Source organism: Antechinus flavipes, chromosome 1, assembly GCF_016432865.1.
Source record: "Antechinus flavipes isolate AdamAnt ecotype Samford, QLD, Australia chromosome 1, AdamAnt_v2, whole genome shotgun sequence".
In the NCBI taxonomy this organism is placed as follows: Eukaryota; Metazoa; Chordata; class Mammalia; order Dasyuromorphia; family Dasyuridae; genus Antechinus; species Antechinus flavipes.
The window spans coordinates 377,184,535-377,209,422 of NC_067398.1; the positions used below are offsets into that span (position 1 = coordinate 377,184,535).

At 35.9% G+C, this 24,888-nt stretch overlaps 1 protein-coding gene across 2 annotated transcripts in view; it reads right to left on the reverse strand.

Annotated features, from left to right (window-relative positions):
• KIAA1328 (KIAA1328 ortholog) overlaps positions 1 to 24,888 on the reverse strand; it is a 527,008-nt gene that overhangs the window by 72,957 nt on the left and 429,163 nt on the right. For both annotated transcript variants that reach the window (XM_051969744.1, XM_051969743.1), the window contains one exon: positions 20,011 to 20,192. In XM_051969744.1, coding sequence (XP_051825704.1) covers positions 20,011 to 20,192 — 182 coding nt within the window. The remainder of the gene's footprint in view (positions 1 to 20,010; positions 20,193 to 24,888) is intronic.

Genomic DNA, 24,888 nt, shown 5'->3' on the forward strand with positions numbered 1-24,888 from the left:
ATTTTTAATAAAATAAATAAAAATAAAATACAACATTGATTTTTGTTTTACTAAGTTAATATGATGGCAAGGATCTGTTTTTATTTAAGTTTTACACCATTGCTGTAGGGTAATTGGTAGAAGTAGAACTTAAACTAGATCCTTTGATTCCAAATCCAATGTTTTTTCTCCCAAAATACTTCTTTAGAGGTATCTGCAAGAAAAGATGGATGCGGGATAGAAATGGAAGTGGAAAGAAAGTATTCCAAGTACTTAGTGAACAAAATTAAATTATTCTTGACTTAGATACATGGAAAATAATATCTACAAAACAAATGAAGATCCTGTACACAACAGTACTCTTACAGGGCAAACACTTAGTCAAAACTTTTGGATGATGATACTGGTACTAAAAATAAGATGTTATTCATAAGCAAGGTTGGTTCTAACTTTTTATAACTAGCAATATGATTAGTTAAAATATAACATAAGATAAGGTCATAATATCAGTCAGGCTTCATGGACTTCCCTTCATCTTTATGTGTGGTTAAGGTGGCTTTTTTTTTTCTTAGTGATTATAGAAAAGTAGAAAAGAAATTAAGATCAAATGATCAATTTGATATACAGGCTGGCTAACTTTCCTTTGTTCGTTAGCCACAGATGATACACTCCTGATATGGACAGTCCTTATGTAAGATCTGTGCCTTTAGAAAATACACCTGAATGCATATTGATGGTGGATCAACCGTAGCACCTTTCTCTAAGAAAGACAGCATTATAGTTAATATGCGTGTGAACATCTGTATATAATAATAATGGGTATCTAGAAGTATAATAGTCTTAATAAAAAGGTAAAACTTGGGGAAGAGAAACTGTCAGCATTACAGTAGAGAACCTGAACAGCGGGACCTTAATTTGGTTTCCAAGACTAACAGCACAGGCTGTCAGGAGAGAGAATGGCTTTTGCAGCCGGTGACTCTTAACTAGACAGGTCGTTAGATTTTAGTGCATATTGACATAAGTGCTGGTAACACCAATAAAAACAATTTATTGCCACAAAGATAGAAGAGTTGGGGATGACTTACTTCACTTGGAGGTCTGGTAGCTAGTGCTAAACAAGTTCAGCCAGAGGACACACTAAAGCCAATTAAAACTGAAAGAGGGAAAGTGAAGAAATCACAACTAAGAATAAGAGAAAGAACTGCGAAAACTTTTGGCTTTCTCCCATCTTTTTCCTTTTCCTTCACAGAGTGTATCCTAGGCAATAGAGAGGATACATCACCTAGTCATGAACCCTACTATCAATATGCACTCCACTCCCTCTTTAAAATGACAAAGTTGGACTTTATAGCTTCCAGAGTCCTTTCCAGCTCTAAATCTGTGATTTTGAGAACCTTGCAAAATGACTCGATCAAAGGCTGGTGCTTGGATAAAGATTAGTAGGCTCTATTGACTAGTAACATAAAAATGCCAGAACAAAGAAAGGGGAAAATCCACTTCATGATCATCTAACCACCATAAAAATAGCTGACATAATAAGATCTACACTTGATAATTACTTGGTGAATTTTGATGACTGATTGATGGAGAGTCTTTAAGAAGAAAAAAATGCAGAAATGTGTTTTTAGTAAGGTTTCTTCCTACAGATCTTTCAAGGAAGTATAACAATGATGACGATGACGATGATGATGACAACCGTGCTTTAAGATTTTCAAAGCACTTAACAAATGTTATCTCACTGTATGAATATGTATACATATATTGTATTTAACATATATTCTAATATATTTAACATGTATTAGACTACCTGCCATCTAGGGGAGGGGTAGGGGAAAGGAAGGGAAAAATTGGAACAGCAGGTTTTGCAAGGGTTAATGTTGAAAAACTACCCATGCATATGTTTTGTAAATAAAAAGATATAATTTTTTAAAACCATAATTTAAAAAACTCAAATATTATCTCCTTTTACCCTCTTAGTAACTTTATGAGCTAGGTGCTATGATCATCCCTCTTTTACAGATGACAAAACAGACATAAAGTGATTTGCCCAAAGTCATACACTTTATAATAAGTGTCTGAGGCAGGATATGAACTTAGATATTCCTGACTCTAAATGTACTGCCACACACCTGGCTTCCTATTAAGACTGAGTAAATATCATTTATCCATAATAATTCAGATTCCCTCTTTTTAAGCAGGAGAATTGCAGAATGAAGAATTTCATAGCTAGGAGATTTCAGTTGCAAACTAGTCCAATTCATAATAAAACAGGAACTCCTTCTACAAAATCCTCAGAAAGTGTTCATCTATTCTCATTTCTTCCTCTGTCTGTCCTATCTCTGTGTCTCTAGCTCTCTTTCATCATACTAACATATTACCACTACTGATATACTCATAGAGCAACCAACCAAATTCAGTGTTTTATCACTTCACACCTTGACTATTCTCCTTTTTGGTCTCTGCTACTTCCAGTTTTCTCTTCTCTGATCCATCTTCCACATAGCTGCCTAAATTATCTTCCTTTATACATCACCAGGTTGACTAGTTCATCACTCTGTTAAAGACTATTCAGTGGCTCCTTCCTGCCACTAGAATAAATTCAAATTTCTTAATTTGCCATTTAAACTTCTCATAACTGGGTCTAGCTTATTGTCCGGACTTATTTCACTTCATCCCTCTTTACATACCTATTATTCCAGCCAAATTATCACTTGATCTTTTCCAAACTCCAAATTCCAGCTCCCATCTCTCTATCTTTCCTGCCAGGAATTAATTCATCCTTACTTCTTCAGATCCTTCATGCCTAGATTATATGGTCCCTCCTGGAAAGACCCTCTAAGCATCCTTGGGTATTAGTTATCTTTTTCTCCTCAGATTACCTCATATTTACTTATGTGTTTAAATACTATGCTATTGAGTAGAATGTAAACTACTTGAGGGCACAGTCTGTCATTCTTGTCTTTGTATCCCCACTGTCCAGCATAAAACTACCTAAATGGATAGCAAGATATTAAGAATGTTTATTAAATTCAATTAGACGACTATACATTCTAATTTGTGACAGTTCAAAATGTCAGGTCATTTTTACTTGTGCTGAGTTATATAATATCACGCTCTGTAAATTTCAGCAGTTCTGCTTTCTGTAGCCAACTAAGATAAATCAACTATAGGTCAAGATTTTGAGTCCTAGGAAATATAGTATCAAAGGATGGCTTGTTAGCATTTACAAAGGGAACTGGCAAACATTGTGGTATGACCACGCCCAGCTGAGAGTCTATACTTGCTGTGTGTTTGCCACAGCCTCTGAGAAGGCTGAATCTGATAGAGTTTTGAGTGTAAGGAGGACCCAAACTGAAGAGGTGTTTTTATAGTGAACCGTTGGGGGAAAGCATACCTAAGCAGGAACAAACTGGCTTTAGTGGAAAAAGAGAGAAGACCAAACCTTCCAAGTCCAACAGTAGTGGGCATTATATTTCACTTCCATCTTGGGCAAGACAGGGGAGATAAGTGAAAAAAAAGTGTAGGTCTATCATTCAGTGAATCCATCCATATGCATTTAATAATTGCTAGTTATATGCCCCACACAATGTCAGGTGCCAGGGATAGAAGTCCATAGACTGAAATAATCCCCACACTAACAGAACTTAAATTCTAATGGGTCTCACAACAGCTACGAATGTATGTAAATGTATTGTATTTATGTGGTATATATGCATATACATGCATGTATACACAGTATAAATATAAAGCAGATAAAATACATAAAAAGTACAAGGTAGTTTTGGAGGAAGTACCCTAGTAGTTGGAGGTATTAGGAAAAGGATCTATGCAAAAGTTCAATATTAAAAAGGAAGAGTGAGGTGAAGGAAAAGAAGGATTGCAATCCTGATCCATGAGATGGCCAATACAAAATCAGAGAGATGAGAGATGGGGCATTCTGTGTGACAAAACAGAAGGACACTTTGGCCAGGTGGCCGAGCATGGATGGGGGAGCTAATATCTAGTGAGATCAGAAAGACAGGTTGGGATCAAGTTGTATGGGACTTTAAAAGGCTAAGCAGAAGAGGCTATATTTGATCCTAAAAGCAATAGGAAGTCACTGGAGTGTAGCAAGTAGAATAAAATCTATGTCAAAGAAAATTACTTTGGCAGGAGTGTATAGGATAGACTATAGTGAAAAGACACTTGAAACAAAGAGATCAATTAGAAGGCTCTTGCAATAATCTAGAAGAGAGGTTATAAGGACCTGAAATAAAGTGGTACCTGTATGAGTTGAACTAAGGTATTATAAGGGATAGGTTTTGTGATAGTAAAATGGCAAGATTTAGTACAAATGAGGAATTAAGGATAATGCTTTGGTTATAAATCTGGGACAATAAAGGGATTGTGGTACATTTGACAGAAATGGAGAAGGTTGGAAGAGGGGAGAGTGTAGGAAAAAAAGATGAATTCAGTTTCGGACTTGCCAATTTTAACATAGTTCTGTGAGACTGAAGATATCTCTCTATCTATCTACTGAAGGGCAGCAAGGAGTCACAGTGTTGGGCCTGGAGTCAGGAAGACTCATCTTCCTGGGTTCTAATCTAGACTCAAACACATAATAACTATGTGACCTTGGCTGAGTCAGTCTTTTTTCATTTAGTTTCTTTATTTATAAAATGAGCTGGAGAAGGAAATAGCAAATCATTCCATTTTCTTTGTCAAGAAAATCCCAAATGGGATCAGGAAGTATTGGAAAATACTTCACTGAAAATGAAAAAAAAAATTCAACACAACCAAAATTTTTTTTATCTATATATCTTTGATATTATATAGACATGCTTATGTTTATATACTTATATTTATGCTTGTGGGTATATACACATGTGTGCTTATATATGTATAAACACACACATATATAAGTACAGGTAAAGAGAGAAATATGTGTTTATGTGCAAAAACATATATGTCTATAATCATTCAGTTTTATTTAAACCTATGGAAGCTAATGAATCTATCCCAAGAGAAGGCAGAGGTAAAGAAAAGAATGCCTTGGACAGAACTTTAAGGAACACCTAAACTTAGGAAGCATGTTGTAGATGATAAGTCAGAAGACAGAGAAACAGTAATCACAGATGGCAGGTGGATGAGAATTAAGTAGTCCCATGAAAACTCAGAGAGGAAACAATATCTAGGAAAAGAGGGTATTCAATGATGTTAAATGCCATAGGTAGTTGGAAAACATTTAAAAATGAGAAAAGACCATCATCTGGCAATTAAGAAATTACTAATAACTTTAAAGAGAGAAGTTTAATTTCAGTGATTAGGTCAGAAGTCAGAGTGCAAAGAGATAAATAAGTGAAAGGAGAAAAAAGGAAGGAAGTGAGTGTTGAGCTTTTTCAAGGAATCTTGCTGAGAGGAGAGATATCGTTTAGTGAGGATGTAGGAAAGATAGAATTTGAAGGCACTGGAGAAAGAAGCAGTTGATAAAAGATGTTGAAAATCCAGAGGCAAGGTAGTTGATGAATATGGTATTTTGGAAAAAAAAGGAAAAGGAATAGGATCAAGTGTTCCTATAGATTGAGGTGATGCCTTTGGCAAGGAGAAAGATCACCTCTTGATCAGAAAAGAGGAAAGGGAAAAGGAATAGAGAGTGGGAAATGATGTCAAGGGGTACTGAGATGAAGAAATGGGAGAAAGAAGGAGCTCACACTGAAGAGTTTCAATTTTCTCATTAAAGCAAAAGGTAAAATTCCTAGCTGAAAGGGAGTGCAGGATGAAGTATGGAGGAGACTTGAGTATAGGAAAGAAAAGTTTAGAATAGTTTTTTTGGGAATTCAAGTAGGGAATCAATTAGGAAAAAATAAAAAAGACTGCTTTGCTGCAATGAGAACCCAATTAAAGTAAGAAAATATGGATTTGTAATGCATCCAATTAGTAGAGTTGTAAGATTTCTCCTAGTTTTATTCAGTAATTTGTGAGTAGGGGCACAGGAAGCAGATGGTAAAAGTAATCCAAGGCTGAAGTTTGGCAAGAGAAGAAAAGGGATTGGATAAATGGGAAAGGATTCAAAAGCAGAAGACAGTGTAGAATAGAAATTGGGAGCCACTGGTTTGAGTTTAGAGAGAGAGGAAAGTGATGTCAGAGTCAGAAAAGGTGTTGAGGAATGAAAGAATTGAAAGTCTCAATGGCAAAGAACAGATATAGAAAGAATAAAACATAGGGATGGTATGCCAGGAGGTTATGGTCAGTTAGGGCAATGTCAAAGTTTCTAATTAGGGAAATGGAACATTAATGAATAATTGATCATGGCAAACTATGTAACAAGGCTACCGAGATCAGGAAAATTTCATAGCTACTGAATACCCCAATATAACAAGGAATTTTACAAAGTCTCTCACAACATACCCTTGAGAAAAGAGTGGAAGAGATGTGAATAGATGATAATTCAGTTGGATGGATTCAGAACTGATTGAATGACTGTTTCAGTCTTTAATGGATGAATGTTAATGTGGAGTGGTCCAGAAAGTCGCTCTCTTTTCCTGTTTAACAGTTTTATTAATAACTTTGATGAAGGCATAGTTAAGATACTTCACAAATTTGTAGACACCAAAAAACTAGAAGGGGATAAATGGAAGGGTAAATGAAAGAATGTGGAGCTGGAATATCAGACTGAATTCAATAGGGTGAAATTTAATAAGGATAGAATATTATTATAGAGGTATAAATAATTAACAGCTTGGGTAAAAAATATTTGGGAATTTTAGTGTACCGAAAGCTCAAAAGGAATCAACAAGGTGACATGGCAGTCAAAAAAGCTAGTAAAATTTTAAGCTACTTTGATAGTATAGTGGCCTGAACAAAGGAAGTGACATTTATTTGGTACTCTCTTATTCAATGTTTGTAATCTAATTGATTCTGGGAGGTATATTTTGGTAAGAGCATCAAACTGGAGCACTTCAGGGAGAAGGGTAACCAGAATTGTGAGGAAACCTGAAGCCCTGTCCTAAAGTTTTCATCTTAAGGAACTCAGAATTTTGAGTTCTAAGAAGAGAAGACTTCAGTTATCAGGAATGCCATACATAATAAGGGTTAGCTTTATTTCCCTCAGTCCCAGAGAGCAAAGCTAGGAATACACTGGGTAGAAGCTGCTGAGAAGCAAATTTTATCATGATAAAAGAAAAAATGTCTTAGCAATTAGAGCTATCCAAAAGGGAAATGAGTTTCAGGATCCAGTGAATTTTTCATCATTGGAGTGGGGGTGGCAGTATGAGAGTGAAATGTCACTTAATTGGAGAAGTTAGTATGGAGTAGTTTAGATGTCTGCTAAGGTCTCTCCAGAACTGAAATTTTGTTCTTTTGTGAAGTCTAATCACTCTTGTACATGGCAGCTCTTCAAATAAGTGAAGACAATTATCATGTCTCGCCCTAAGTATCTTTACTGAGCCTTAAGAGCTCAGCAACATATGGTTCTTAGTGCCCCTCACCAACCTAGTTTTCCTTCCATGGAATGAGCTACATACAGCTTTGGGATGGTGTTCTCAGAATGTGGCACCTAAAACTAAAACATATCACTATTGTTATGGGGCAGGACTTCATATTTATCCCCTTTAAAAAAGTGTCAACATATTAAATTTGGCCTGTTGTTTTTACTTCTTTTTTCATTTGAATTATATCAAATCTATCTTTCTCAACTTACTGTGATCTGAAAAGGTAATAAACATACTATTTACGCCTTCATGTGACTGACAACAATTTTGAACCCAAAGTTATATCCCGTGACACTACTCCATTAGTGACTGTTTTCAAGGTTGCCATTGAGTAACCAGTAGCTCAATTCCCTTGGTCTGATCAGTCAACCAGTTCCTGCATCCACCTACCTGTACTATTATTCAGCTCATATCTCTCCATCTTGTCCATAAATATAGCATGGGAAACTGTAAAATGCCTTGCTTAAATCCAGGTATACTACTTCTCTGGTATTCCTCTGATTTACCAATCATTTAACACTGCCAAAAAAGGAAATGGTTAGTTTGGTAAGATTAATCTCGACAAATCCAAGCTCAGTGTTAGTAATTCTCAATTCTTTTCTCAATATCAACAAGCCAACTCCATAAAAAATTTGTTTTGCTAGCTTTGCAGGGTATCAAAGTAAAGCTCACTGACCTATATTTAGAAGAATTAACCTCAGTCTGCTCTTTGAAATATAGGTCATTTGTCTACAACCAGCCCTGTGTTCCTATCACTTTTTTTTTTTTTGCTATCACTGGGACTTGGCACTGTGCCTGATACACAGTGATTTACCGCAGTGTTAGATGCTTAATAGGTGATTAACTGACCACTAATAGCAATTGGATAACTAGACTTGCACCAACTGGGGGATAGCTTAGTTGTTCAGTCATTTCAATAATGTCTAACTTTGTGTGATCCTATTTGGGATTTTCTTGGCAAAGAGATCATAGTGGTTTTTTCTCCAGTTAATTTTTACAGATGAGGAAACTGAGGCAGAGTGATATGATTTGTCTAGGGTCACCCAGCTAGTATCTGAGGCTAGATTTGAACTCAGGAAGATGTTTCTTATTGATTCTAGGCTCCTTAATCTATCCATTATACCACCTAGCTACCTGGATAGCTTGGTATACTTATTATTTCCTCATTTATACTGGATTCCAGTCCTTTGCTAACCACTTTTTGTACAATCCTTCCATATCAAAAGGATTTTTGTACAATCCTTTCATATCATATCCTTGATTATATTCCTTGATAGAGCAAACAGTAGCAAATTAAGAGCTGAATCCCCACTCCTGACCACGAAATCACAAGAGTTGGAAGGGATCTTTGAGGCTATCTAGATGTACCTCTTAAGTTGGAAAATATATACAATATTCCACATATGCTATACTCCACCTCCACAAAGAAGAGATGGAGGTACAGCATTCTCTTCTCTTAAGAATTAAATTTGAAGACATAAACAGAAACGAGTCTGACGAATAATAAAATTCTGCATGGAAATTTATCAACTAACTTAGATTTATAAAAACAAATATGAAAGAATTAAAAGGACAGTCCTGCAGACTAGTGCCAACTATATCAGAGCTCAGACTGATTTCTGCTTAGCTGCTATTGACTTATACATATATGTACTCTCACATACTCTGATGTTGGGGTCATTGAAACTTCCCATCCCTTAACTTTCCAAGTGCTCTTTTCCTAAACAGAGACAATGCCAGTGAGACATAACATTGGTTAAGGTTCTTTTCTCACTGTTACCCATAATGTTGATATTCTTTTGGGGTAAGACACAGGAGATAGAATCAGAACTCAAAGTAATAGCAGAAAAACCCAGTCTCCATCCACCAGTCTTTTCACGATTCCAAAAACCCTAGTTTTCACTGGGTTTCACACTAATCCCATCTTCTCTTCTCATACTTCCTTATACTGACTCACTTGTTGAACCTCAATTCCTTAGCACAACATGATCTATATTACAGATATGCCACAGGCCTGATCTAAAATAATGCCATGTAAGATTTATTGACTGAATAACAGCCTTAGAAGCAGGATCAGAAGTGGAATGAGCATCAAATCAACATTAACTGCCTATTTTAAATCAGGCACTGTTAAGCACTGGACTAGCGATACAAATGACAGATTTTGTAATAATTGTCCTAAAATAAACAGAGAATTTATGGATGTGCACAAATGATATATATATATATATACATACATACACACATACATACATATATATTTATCTTGACCCCTCTCCCCTAATATTGCTAATGCATGAATGTTTGATATAACTTCATGTATATAATGAGTATTATATTCTTGCATTCTCAATGGGGTAGAAGTAGAGAGTGAGAATATGGAACTGAAAATAAACGCATTTAAAACAAATAAAAAAGTTCCACAAACTCAAAAGCTTTCACTTGATTGTATCATACTCTCAAGTCTTGTTCTTACATCACTTAATTCTTTCATAGCTAGTCCTTACAAGGCTCTCTATTTAGTCCATTTGCCTCCACTTCTCATTCATGTATTATAATGTAGCTTTTTACCTTATCAGTCAATTGAAACTGTTCTCTACAAATTTAACAACAATTCCTTAATTGTCAAATTATGGCCATTTTTCAGTCCTTATCATTTTCTTTATCTCTCTACAGCATTTGACACTGTTAATTATCTTCGCCTCCTGGGTGAGTCACAATCTCTTGGTGCCACAGGATACTGTAACATTATAAGTTATGAAGGGAGATGCCAATCTTCATTGGTAGAAGGAGTTTCCTATATCAAAGAAATCATAATTCCTGTCTTATTTTGTCTTTATTTTATATTCCTTTTATTTTCCATACTTTGAAAAGTCGAGCATACTAACCCAAGACTTGTCAATCAGTCATTTTAGTCATGTCTAACTCCTTGTGATCCCATGGGGTTTCCTTGGTAAAGATACTGGAGTAGTTTACCATTTCCTTTTCCAACTCATTTTATAGATGAGGAAACTGCAGCAAATACAATTAAGTGACTTGTCCAAGATCATATAGCAGGTGTCTGAGGTCTGATTTGAACTCAGGAAGATCTACTTAGATATGAAAGAAGTGAACTTACTGAGACAAATTCTTCCTGTTAAAAATATAAGGTTATGGTAGGTTATGGTAAATATCTGTTTAGGAGTTATCTGAAACTTCAACTAATGGAATTTGTTATTTAGAAGTAAAATTTTTTGGGCTTATAATTAATGCTATTTGGGAGTTTTAAAGTTCCCTCCTCTGACAGTTAGCGGGACAATTAACTGGAGTTGGAGGTATTCTAACATTTATTGTGCAAGTTGGAAGTATTCTGAAAGAATAGTATTACATGCTTCTTCTGAGAAAGATACTGCCTCTTCAATGAATGGTTTAAGACTAGACTAATACTTAGTTGTCCTTCATGCTTGAAGAGAATCAAAATGACGTTGCTATGTCAAGATATAGCATGTCCTATTTTAGTTGATCAGATCAATATAAGATCAGAAGTCTCTACAACAGGTTGAGTACAATTGGCCAATATGATCATTTGGAGTGAAGATGTGTTTAAATTTGCACATTTCATTCTTTTTTGGAGTTACTGCAATTTGACTTTGCTCATAGAGCACAGAGCCTTCTTTGATCTGAGTCCCATGCCAATATCTCCCATATCTCACAATCAGTTTGAAAGTTCTTCAGAAAGACCTTGAGAGTGTCCTTGTATTCCTTCATCTGACCTCCATGTAAACACTTGCCTCAAGTGAGTTCTCTGTATTATAGTCTTTAAGACAAATGCATGTTTGTCATTAGCCCAAAATGGCCAGCCCATCAGAATTGTACTCTTTGCAATAAAGTGTGAATGCCTGATACTTCAGAGCTCAAAAAAAGGACTTCAGGGTCTAAGTGCCTTATCTTGTCAGATGGTATTCAAAATCTTAAGACAGTTCAAATGAAAGCAATTAGTTTCTTGGCATGATCTAGTATGTCCTCCAGGTTTCACAGGCATCCAACAATGAGGTCAGCTTTATAGATCTTCAGTTTGATAAGTAGTCTAACACTTCTTCTCTCCTGCATTTCCTTCAGAGGTTCCCAAAGAATGAGGTAGGTCTGGAATGCATGCCATTAGCCTTATCTTCTCTCTCTCTCTCTCTCTCCCTCTCTCCCACTTATTTACACACACACACACACACACACACACACACACACACACACGTGTGTGGACATGTATAAATTCTCATGTTGATTATGTTCTTTGTTACATTACTACTAGCCTGTGTTATATTGTTATGTGCTTATGTAAATTATGTGTAATGCCTCCATATTTATGGATTTATATATACCATGTATATCTATCTATATCTATCTATCTATCTATATATCTATATCTATATCTATATATATCCATCCCTGGAGAACTAACAAGATAAGTGAACTTAGACAAAGCATTCAAAATTTCTCCATTTGATGTTTCCATGTATGCATGATATGGTGCTGACTGTGAAGAAACTGTTTTCTTGGTGCCAATTGTGAGGCCAAAATTAGTATAAATAGCAGAGATAACAATACTTTGTTTCATCTCAATCTCAGAGGCTGCATTGAGTAAACGATCATCTGCAAACAAGAAACTGCACACCAACTCACCTTCTACTTTGGTTTTTGCTTGTAGCTTTTCTAAGTTAAATAATTTACTGTCAGTGTGGTAGCTGACTTTGATGTGGTTTTTGTCTTTGCTAAAGGCATCTGACAATATTGTTGAACAGATCAAGCTAAAAAACATGGTAGAAAGCACACAGTTCTGCTTCACTCCATTGGTGACTAGGAAAATACAAGAGAATTGTCCAATATTCAGAACCCACATAAGTATGCTGCATGGAACTGGTGTATGATACGATGAACTTTTCCAAACAACCAAATTTTGCCATGGTCTTTCACAAGCCCTTAATATTAACAATAACAAAGGCCTTAGTCAGATTGGTGAACTTTGATACAGATATCTGTTTTGCTCCTGGTATTTCTCCTGGAGTTGTTGGGCAGCAAACACCACATCACCCATTCCTTGGCCCTTTTTTAAGCCATTTTGGCTCTCAGGTAGGTGACCATCTTCAAAGTGAAGAATCAACACATTAAGGAGGATTCTGGCAAGAATGATTATGAGAAAGACCTTTTCTGCTTCTCTGCTCCTCAAATCTGTAATTGTCAAAGGATAACTTATTTCCCTTTCCTTTATAGAGAGAGGCAAGAAGTGCTGTTTGAGAAATGGATCCCTTGTCTTGTAAATCTCAGGTGTAATAGAGATATAATAGAATCAGCATCAAGTGCTTTGGTATATGAGAGGAGCCTAACAGCTTTCAAAAACTCTTCTTCAGTTGGAAAGTTTGGCTAGAGATGTCCGGCTTCAATCTGAAGCATGTGGTCATTGATTTTGGCACTGGTTGATGATGTTCTGCTGAGAACACTATGGAAACATATCCTGTCCTTGGCAACAATCAATATAGCTCCATCAATACTGAGTAGTTTAGATATACTGTAGGTCTTTGGCCCATAAATGCCCTTTAGAACATCATAAAAGCACTTTAGATTATTACTATCAGCATAAAACTGAATTTTATCTACTTTTCATAAGCCCAAAATTTTGCATATCTCTAAGCTTCACTTGCACTTTTGAGAGTTAAATGCTGCCTTCTTAGAGATGGATTAATGAATGGCTAAATTCTGTGGAGTTGTCTTTCATTTAGCAGCTTCTGAATTTCCCCATTATTTTTATCAAACTAGTCCTCATATTTGTAAGTGTTCTGGTCCAGATGAGTTAAAAAAAAAAAAAAGACACCAAATTTGTGAATGATGCCTACCTTATTTTCTGTTCCACTCTTTCTAACTGTGTGTTGGCTCAGCTTTCCCGCCAAATTATTAATATATTATTCGTGCCCAGACAATAAGTCATCTGGTAATTTTCGTGCTTTGGAGCTGTTGCTTTTGTTGTATGCAAATGTTTAATTTGTTGGAAGATAAGTCTATGATCAGTCCAGCACTCTGTACCACATATTATCTTCATCCCTCTCATATCCTGTATATCTTTTCTCCTTATCTCCTTATAATGGCATAGTCTATTAAATGTCAATGTTTGCTATAAGGCTGCATCCATGAAATTTTATTGCATTTATATAAATGGAAGACTATGTTGGTGGTGAGAATGTCATGATTCACACAAGTCTTCAACAGTAAATAATCACTGCTGTTGTTGCTTCCAACTCCATTTCTCCAAAGGACTCCCTGCCATGTCTGAAAATCCATGCATACTCTGGCATTAAACTCTCCCAGAAATTCAAGTTTGTTCTCTTTTGGCACACTGATGATGGTCTCCAGGAAAATTTTCTTTGACCTTATCAAGGTTCATCATGATGGGAGACTGATAATGGTGGGGTGATGCTTTCCTGCAAATGGTAATAGCATTGTCATGAGCCTATCATTCACTTCTTTTGGGAGGCATATTTTGGGAAGCTTGTTGGCAAGATTAATTTTGATTGCTAAATTAATGCCAGGTTCAGGTTCCCCATTACTTCAGTCACTCTAGAAAAATGTGTATCCAGCTCTGATTTCAGTAAGCCGGCCTTCATTTGACAGCTCTGTTTCAATCATGGCTATTTGGATGTGATGCCTGATGATTTCTCTTATAAGAAAACTTCATCTATCAAATCGACTGGATTTCATGTAATCTATAAACATGTGCATTCCATGTATCAATGGTGAGTGAAATAATTTTTTTAATTTATTTAATATTTTCCCTACTTACATTTAAAATAATCTTAATTTGTTTTTTTTAAACTTTTGAGTTCCAAATTCTCTCCTTTATCCCTCCCCCAGCTCCCATCAAGAAACCACATGTAAAATTGTGCACAACATTTCTATAAAAGTCATGTTGTAGAGAAAAAAAACAACTATAGAACTCCCACCCTAATTTTAAAAAAGCTCTAAAAAAAATAAAGTTAAAAGTTAAAAAAGAGTATTCAGTCACAATCAGTTTCTTCTCTGAGTATGGATAGAGTTTTTCATCACAAGTCCTTCAGAGTAGTTGTGGATCATTGTACTGCTGAGACTAGCAAAGTCACAGCTGGTCATCTCAGAATATTGCTATTACTTTGTATACAGTACATTTCACTTTGCTTGAGTTCATGGAGGACTTTTGAGGGCTTTTTTTTTTGGGGGGGGGAGCATCCTGGTCATCATTTCTCATAGAAGAATAATATTCCATAACAATCATATATCGCAAATTATGCAGCCCCAATAGATGGGTTTCCCCTCAATTTGGGGTTTTTTTTGCCCTGAAAAGAGAGCAGCTACAAATGTTTTTGTACATATAGATTCTTTTTCTTTTTTTAAAAAAAAATCTCTTTTGGTATTTGTGCCTGATAGTAGCATTGTTAGGTCAAAGAATATACATGAATTTATAGCTCTTTGGATAGATCATATCTTTGATCATTTATCAATTAGGACGTTTAAAAATAAATAAATTTGTCTCTTTTCCTCTATGTTTGAGAAATAAGGCTTTATCAGAGAAACTTGCTTCAACAGTCTTTTTACAATTATTATTGTTAATTGTATCCCCACTCCCCAATTATTCTATTCTGTGTCTCCTTTCATCCTGTCTATTGGCAAAAGTGTTGAAGACAATATGCCCTCTTTTTTATCACCCACCCCTCTTCCCATATCCCATTACCTTCTTATTTCCCTGCAGGGTAAGATAGATTTCTATCTGAGTGTGTTCTACTGGGTGTGTTCTTCTTTGAGTCATTCTGATGAAATTGAAGATTCACTCAATCATTCTCTCCTCCCCCACTTTCCCTCCACTGTAAAAGCTTTTCCTTGCTTCTTTTTTTTATGGCAAATAATTTATACCATTCCCTTTCTCCTAGTACATTCCCCTCTTATCCATTAATTTCATCATTTTTAAAAAAGATATTATCTCTCCATATTCAACTCATGCTTGTGCCCTCTGTCTTATATGCTCTTTAAACTGTCATAATAATAAAATTCTAAGGAGTTACGAGTATTATTCTCCCATGTAGGAATGTAAAAAGATAAATCTTATAAAATCCCTTATATCACTTTCCTGATTACTTCCTTATGCTTCTGAATCCTAAATTTGAAAATGAAATCTTCCATTCAGTTTGAGTTTTTTCATCATGAATGCTTGAAAATCCTCTATCTCACTGAATATCCACCTTTTTCCCTTCAGGATTATACTCAGTTTTGCTGGTTAATCCTAGCTCCACAGCTCTCTGGAATATCATATTCTAAGTCCCCTGGTCCTTTAATGTAGAAGCTGTTAAGTTTTGTGTTTTACTGACTATAGCTCCACTATACTTGAATTGTTTCTTTCTGGTACTTGCAATATTTTCTCTTTGACTTATCACATTCCTGAGAGTTTTCTCATTTTGGGATCTCTTTCAGGTCATGATCAATTGATTATTTCAATTTCTGTTTTACTCTCTGGTTCTAGAATATCAGGACAGTTTTCCTTGATAATTTCTTGAAAGATGATGTCCAGGGCTCTTTTTTAAATTTATGATGACTTTCAGGTAGACCAATAATTTTTAAATTATCTCTCTTGGATCCGTTTTCCAGGTCAGCTGTTTTTTCAATGAGATATTTCACATTTTTTCTATTTTTTTGTTTTGATTTATTGTATCTTGATTTCTCACAAAGTCATTAGCTTCCATTTGCTCAATTCTAATTTTTAAGGAATTATTTTCCTTGGTGAGCTTCTGGACTTTTTTTCCCAATTGGCCAATTTTGCTTTTAAGGTATTCTTCTCCCTATTAGCTTTTGTATTTCCTTTTGTATCATCCTCAATTCTTTTCCTAATTTTTCCTCTCTCTCTCTTCATTTTCAAAATCTCTTTTGAACTCTTCCATGGCCTAAGCCCAATTCTTATTTCTTTCTTTCTTCCCCCCCCCCAATTTTTATTTTTCTTGAAGGTTCTGGATGTAATAGTTATGACTTTGTTATCTTCTTCTAACTGGGTGTTCTGATCTTCCTTACCACCATAGTAACTTTCAATGGCCAGAAACTTTTTTGGTTTACTGCTCATTTTCCTAGTTTATTACTTACTTGGCTTTTAACTCTTTGTTAAAGTTTGTTTCAAGAGTAAAGGTACACTGTCCCAAGCTTCCGGGGTTTTGTGCAACTGTTTTCAGAGATTCTTCTAAAGACCTGAGCATAAGCCCTCTTTTCTGCCCTGGAGCTGTTAGGAGTGTCTCTGTTTCATTGTAGCTGTAAAATCTAGGGTGCTAATGCATCAGAATCCTGCATAGCTGGTGCTGGGCCATGCTGACTGTACGTGTTTTCTTCAGAAAAGTTTTTATACATTTTTTTCTTTTTCAACCACAAGGTGGTAGACATCCTAGTTTGCTGCAGTAAGAAGGCAGGGTTAGATGATGTAGAAAATTCTGAGGTACCTTTTCATGCCAGAAAGTTAACAGGAGATCCTATAAAAAACAACATGTCAGACACCCAGGGGGCTGCTGAATCCCTCTGCTGCTTCAGTCAAGTAAGATGATCACCCTGGGCCTGGGTGTACAGGATACCCAGTATACTGGGTGTACCTCTCCCAGTACATTTGCATCTGGGGTTTCATCACAGGACTCTGAGATAGGTAAAAATAGTAGAATGGTGTGGGGCTGTTTTTTGACCGGCCCATTTTTAGATCCAAGTGAAGCTGTGTTGCTTGAAATTGTCTACCTTGCTCTCTCTTACAGAGTCATTCAAGTTCAGTAGCAAAACAAAAGCTAACCAGACCAGCAATGGCCTGGGACGCACTGGATGACATGAGCATTTTGATATCTAACCGAGCTCCAAGCACTCCATGATGCCTGTGCTTCAGCTGCTTCTGTGGCCATTGGAACAAGTCGTTTTTATCTGCACCTTCTGCCTAGGAATATCTTCACATGGGCAGACACCCCTCCTCCCCTTTTCCCTCCAACTCACTGATGGGTTTCAAATCTCTTGGTTATTCTCAACCTGGCTTACCCTGTCTGTTAAAATGGCTTGTTGGCATGTGACTGCTGCACCTTACAGTTTTCTAGAGCCCCAAGTGAGAATTGGGTGGTGGGTAGACACTAGAGGCGGATGACCAGCCCTTGTACTGGAGGCATCTCCCATTGCAAGTGTAAGAATGACAAAATGAAGGTCCTGATCAAAAGATACCAGTATAGTTTAAACAGCATGATTCCTTGCAAGTCATTTCATTTCCTCCCAAAGTTGAAAAGAAACATCTCAGAAAAGACAATCTGAGAACCTAGAAATATTTGGTGTGGTAGCTCTTGACTGTTGGGATAACTGATACCCACCAGTAGCAGCCCTAATTAAACCATAAGCTCAGTCATTTCAAACCTGTTCAAGAGCCACAAGCTCGCACCTTACTTCTGGACTGCTTTACTAGGAAAAGACTGATGGTACCAGATTTGACAAAAGATCTTAGGAGGAAAGTTGGAAAAGGAGAATTGTGAATGTGGCCATGTGGAGGAATGTGGGCACAGGGAGAAAAGCAAGGGAAAGAAGTAAAAAGAGCAGGCACCGGATTTTCAGACTCATGCCTTGGGTCTAGAAGCTCTTGACCTAAACTTACAATTCATGAAGTAAATGTTTCCTATTCTATACAGTTCAATAAAAGAAACTAAAATATGAAAACTCAAGCATTTGAGAAAAAGAAACAATTTGCCCCTTAAATGTGATTCTGACAACAATGTATGCATTCTTCCTAATACAAAGGCACTAAGACAGCAATCAAATCTCTTCTATATGACCAGCTCCAATAAAGTTGGCATAATGGTGGGGAGGATAGGAAGAGGTAAAGGAATAAGAGATTGGTAATAAAGATTAATGATCCTGCAGTAAATGCCCTGTGTAGTACTGTAATGACTAAAGGACAATGACAAAAGAAACAAAAGGAAATAAAAGAGAGAAAAAGTATATTCAAAAATTCAAGCATGCTACAGAGAGAAAACCAATTAAGGAAGCACTAAACCAAGCAGTTTAACTTAGGCAATTAGTGCTAGGTCATTTGCCCTGTGATAAACAGGGTGTCCAACTGGACTGCAGCACACCTTGGCAAGTTTATTTCCCAAACATGGTAGTGTGACACAGCAAATGCCAATGCAATAATTCTGCTCCACATTGCAATTCCTGTACATTTAGCTCTGCAACAGGCAGGGTAGCTCCAAGTAAGCCTTCAGTAACTTTTAGTTACCAAGAAGGCTATATATATACTTTGCTAATGGCTATAGACCAAAAGGAAAGAAGAAGAAAAGACACATGTGAGTGTAAAGTTAATAAAATACTGTAGGCCAAAATTTTTTGCAACTGTGAAAAATCTCTATTTCACCACAAAAATACTGCAAAGCCCCCCAAAAAGGAAAAAAAAGGAAAAATAATGCTAATAAAACAGAAAACCATCAGTGAAAATTGCTCCTGAAAACTTTGTGGAATTGAAACGACTTTCTCTTGGTTAAATTGATTGGTGTAGCAATGTTATAAAATGACTATTAGGATTCATTGTGCACAACAGAAAGTGCTGAAATGTCAGCAGACTATACAGCAAAAGTAATGGGTCTTGAACCCCTGTTAGTCAAAAATGATTTTGTTTCAAATTAGAAATTGATTTTTTTGGACACAAGCCCTTTCCAAGCTTCTAGCTTCTGTTGCTGGGCCTGGGAGAGATTAACCTCCACCACAGCAAGGGCTGGCCTGATGATACCTTTCCCAAAGTGCCTTTCCAAAGTCTGCTTTGTAATGCTGCTGTGGTCTTAACCAATAACACAAGTTATTTGTCCCTTGGAGAACTGAGCCACATTTTTCTCATTTTACCATTTTATTTTTGTGCTGACATACTCCACAGACTAGCTGACAAGTTAAAAAAAAAACTGCTCATAATTGAACAGAAGATTATGTTAGGCACTGCAATGAAACCACCATACCAATTTTTTCTCTCCTCCTAAATGAAAGTCTGGGTTCTCCACTCCCCAAAGTGGAATGACTAAGTAGCAAGTAAGCCAGAGGGTACAGCAAGCCATCTGTGTAGAGCTGCTATTAGAGTAAAGAAGATGACATCTCTAACAGTAGGCCCTGTCAATTTTATTTTCTCCTTGAGGAAAAAGTTTGGGGAAAAACAAGGTTCTAATTTTCCTAAAGCAATGAAGATACCCAAGCATTCTTCTTGTGAGGACTAAAATAGTTTTGCTTTTATTTCTAATTGGGAAATATTCTTTCTTCAAAGATTCAGAACAGTTGTTGCAGTTAATTTCTCCAGTAGATACAAACTTTGCCTTGCCATTTTCATTAATAATTATTAGGTACCCATTCAATACCTGGTGCTACTCTGGCTTATTATGTCAGATTTGCCAGAATGGATTAAATTAAAATAATCTTGTAATGGTTGTCCAAAGAAATTTTGGTGTTCAATAGACTGCAAAACCCCTGTGGCTTTGAAGCACCAGCATTTTCCCACATTCCTACTTCCTTTCCATTCTGGTATCCCAGAACTTCAAATTACCTCTTCTGGATTGGTTCATATCATTCTTTTGATACATCCAAAGGGCACCTTCCTCTATAGTTGATCGAAATCCAACTGTTTTCTTCCCCGTACTGTTCCCTTCACTGGGACTGAGCAATTTGTTCCCTTTGCTGGACGATGATGTTCTCAACAGGTAATCATCACACTCCGACTTCAGTAAGCTGGAAGGGGTAAAAACACAGGGACCATTAGAGAGCACCACCTATTAACAGGTAATGACAAAAAGCCTCAGACACTTACTACCCATATGATATCAGCCAAGTCATGCTGTTTGCCTCAGTTTCCTCATTTGTAAAACAGGGATGATAATAATAGCACCTACATGCCAGGATTGTTGTGAGGATCAAATGAGGTAATATTTGTAAATTGTTTAGCATAGCACATAGCTATGGCACATATGAGACATTATATATGTTTATTCTGTTGTTCCTCCCTTCCCTACTTCTGTAAATAAGGATGTTTTGTTTGGGAATGAGTTAAAATTCAATTCTCTTCAACAAGCATTTATTGAGTATTCCTTATGTGCCAAAGGTATTGGATGCTGTAGGGCAGGGCTTCTTAAACCTTTTTTACTTGCCACCCCTTTTTGACTGATAAATTTTTGTGTGACCTCAAATATATACATATATAAAATAGGTATATAAATCAAACTGATTATTTACTGATAATAAATCTTTACTAATATAGGATTTCTTTACTAATGTCCTTAACTTCCCCTCACATCTCCTCCTTAACCTTATTCTAGGAAACATCCCTTTTCTCCTATATCATTCTGTTTCCTTTCTACTGGCTCTTTTTTCCTGGATGTACAAATATGTTAAGATCATCTTAGTCTTTTAAAAAAAAGTCCCTTTCTTTGAACTAGTAATACCTTTTAACTCTACTTACTGTCTCCTGCCTCACCACCCATTCACTCTTCAAACCCTTGCAATATGACTTTTCTTCCCACTATTTTGTTGAAATATGGGTCCCATAATGTTGTAAAAAATTACCCTGGCATGGATTCTGTCAATATAAAGTTATTATTATATAAAATAAAATTAAAATTTAAAAATAGGAAATCCTAAAGTACTAATTAAAAAAAAAAAGAAAGAAAGAAATATGGTTCCCAGAGGCAGTGATGACCCAGTTATCCAATTCCATTTTTTTTTTTTACAGTTACCATCTTGTCCTCTGCAGCATAACTGTACTGAACAATTCTTCCTTCTTGATACTTTCTTTCCTTTTGTTATATGATGTTAACATGCTCATGATTTTACATTCTATGGCTATTAATCTGTTTCTTTAGACATCTTCTTTATGTAGATTAATGTAGATCTCAAACTTCTGTCCTTACTTTTTTCTTTATATATTCTACCTAACTACTACTCTAATTGTTTCAATTATTAGCTTTATACCAATGATCTTAAAATGTATATCTCTGTCCTTGATCTTTCTCTAGATCTCCAGTAATACACTAATAAATGCTACATATGTCCAGTTGGATATATTGTAAACATTTCATTTGTAGTATACAAAATTGAATTTATAATCTTCTAAAAACTGAACCCTCCAACTTTTCTAATTTTTTTGTTGAATACATCCAGTTAAAAAGGCTTAAAACTCCATAATTATATTTAAGAATTCCTTCTCCCTTACTTCCAATCATTTTCCATATTCTGTCAATTCTATGTGAGACCTTGTGTATGTCTGTTCTTTTTATATCTACTGCAACCAGCATAGCTCAAGTTCTCTTTATATCTTGCTTTGACTATTAGGAAAGCCTTTTAATTAGGATTCCTCCTTAGTTTTTTCTTTCTCTAATTTTTTTTCCTATAGCTACCTACAAAATCATTCTTTGAGCATGTTACATTTGTAACTACCTTTAGTTGCTTTTTAAAGATTATTGAATATAGTTACATTTTCTAATTCTGGCATTCAAGGCTCTCCACAACTTATTTCTAATTTACAAGTTCCTAGTTTGATGACACTTTCCCTTTTGATATACTTTATGTTATAAAGTATATGGTACTTTATATGGTAAAACCAAAGGATTTGCATGCAGGGCTTTTTCCGATTATCTCTTTTTTCTGAGTCTCTGTGCCATACTCTCTTATGACTGAAATGTACTCTTCTTTCCTTACTCCTACTTACCTATTGCTATTTTGCCATATCTTTAAGGGGAAACTTTGGTACCACTCCCTCTATAAAGTATTCCCTGATCATCCCCAGATCAAAGACTTTCTCAAATCCTGAATTTCTTATACCATTCTATTTCAACTTTTTTGAAAATTACCTAGTCTGTTATAAACAACAGATTTATATCTTATTAGATTGTAATATATTTAAGGGAAAAGTCTGCATATTATTTAACTTTTTATATCTAATGCCTTACATATAATGTGTATTCAATAGGTGTTTGTGGAGTTGAATAAAATAATTCTTATCTAGCTAGCAAAATCTCCTTCAAGAACATAAGACAGGAATTAGAGATCAAAATGCCAGAGACTAATTTATACTAGAATTCTTAATAACTCCTTGGGCCTGACTTCCACAAAAATCATAAAATATTCAATTGCTTAACATTTAATAAGCTCTATAGTATGTTGTGGGCTGTGTATAGCACATAGAAAGGCAGACTCTGCATTCAGTGAACTTTCACTTTAAAAAGCAAGAAAGCAAATAGAAACATGCAAGGACACCACCCATATTTGGAAATGGCAGGTTATTTTTTACTTACACACACACACACACACACACACACACACACACACACACACACACACACGCCCTAAAAAATTCTGGGGAATTTGAAGAAACTTTTGAGGAAAATTCCGCAATTGTCTGAATATCTGAATACTAATATTAGGGTAACAGAATCCTTCATTCTTCTCCAGCCTCCATTCCAAGATTTTGGAGAAAGGGAAATAGATAATAAAGAGGGATGTTCATCACCTTAAGAAAATCATTCTAAGGATTTTGAATACTATTCTTCAAGGTCATGTCTAAATAGGACACAGAAGCTGAAACATCCTCTAACCTAAAGAGTAATACTATATTCAATAGTGTTGCTGGTTTTAGCTAGATAAACTGCCAATTCTATTTGGTCCTTCTTCACTTGAATTCAAATCATGGAGGCCCAAAATCTTGGGACTTGTCTGAGTTTTGATCTGAATTTTCAGGCATGTATATTAACCACTATGTCTGTTTACAGAATGTTGCATGCCTCTGTACAGATACAGAGATCAAACAAGATTACAAGTCAGGTTATGGTTCAGGATGGTACACAATAAATAGACCATATTACTAGCTGTGTGGGCAAATCACTTTGACATTTAGAGCCTCAATTTAATTATCTGTAAAAGAATGGATTTGAAGTCAGGAAAACCTGAGTTCAAATCCTGCTTCAGATACTTACTAGATGTACGATTCTGGATGAATCACCCTTGTTTACCTCAATTTCCTCATCTGTAAAATGGGAATAATAACAGTACCTGTATCCAAAGCTATTGTGAAGATCAAATGAAATAACATATGTAACACATTTTTTAATCTTCAAAGTGCTACATAGATGTGAACTGCTATTATTATTGTTATCAATTTGATTTGCATTAAGAGCCAAAGCACATATTAAAATCTAATCCTTGAAAATTTAACAAATACAAAATGCAGGAGGCCATGATTAAACAATGACTAAAGGAATGGGAGGGAATCTACTCTAAGTCAAGATTAAATGATTCAGAGACTTTCTAGTAGTTCATAGTCTGTGCTAATTCAGCAATATCCTATCCCCAGTTATTTGATCTGATGCAATGTAGCAAAATGGATAGAACACAGGGTAAAAGACTCTGGATTCAAAACCCTAGTTTATCTACTTATTACAAGTGATTTTGGGACAGTAGGAGCCTTCAGCTGCTTCACATGTACAGACTGCTGGCAAATATGAATACACCTCAAATATTTATTTAGCTAGTGGCCTAATCTATCTTTTACTATGGTATCTGAAGGAGAACAAATTTATTCTGCCCTCCATCATCATTGACCCTTGAGGGTTGGATTCACATCAAACATCATTTTCCTTTCACAAGGCTATCCACTACTTTGTGCTCTTCTTAACTCCTTCTCAATCTCGGTGATTTAATATTGCTAGTTGCCAAGGCAAAAGCCCTTTTTGGGGGAGCTATCACTCCTTGCTCCTCTTCCATATCTAGCCACTTTAAACCTGAACAATTCGGAGTTCCTGGTTTTCTGTTTTCCCCTTCTACTTTGACTCCTCGAATCCCTGCTTTTTCCATTAACAACCTTCTCTTTGAGTTAGAACCTTTTCCTCTTTTAACCCTTCCCTTCTGGACCTGTATGTGCCAAAATGTTTGTGGCAGCCCTGTTTGTAGTGGCTAGAAACTGGAAAATGAATGGATGCCCATCAATTGGAGAATGGCTGGGTAAATTGTGGCACATGAATGTTATGGAATATTATTGTTCTGTAAGAAATGACCAGCAGGATGAATACAGAGAGGACTGGCGAGACTTACATGAACTGATGCTAAGCGAAATGAGCAGAACCAGGAGATCATTATACACTTCGACAACGATATTGTATGAGGATGTATTCTGATGGAAGTGGATTTCTTTGACAAAGAGACCTAACTGAGTTTCAATTGATAAATGATGGACAGAAGCAGCTACACCCAAAGAAAGAACACTGGGAAACGAATGTGAACTATCTGCATTTTTGTTTTTCTTCCCGGGTTATTTTTACCTTCTGAATCCAATTCTCCCTGTGCAACAAGAGAACTGTTCAGTTCTGCAAACATATATTGTATCTAGGATATACTGCAACATATCTAACATATATAGGACTGCTTGCCATCTAGGGGA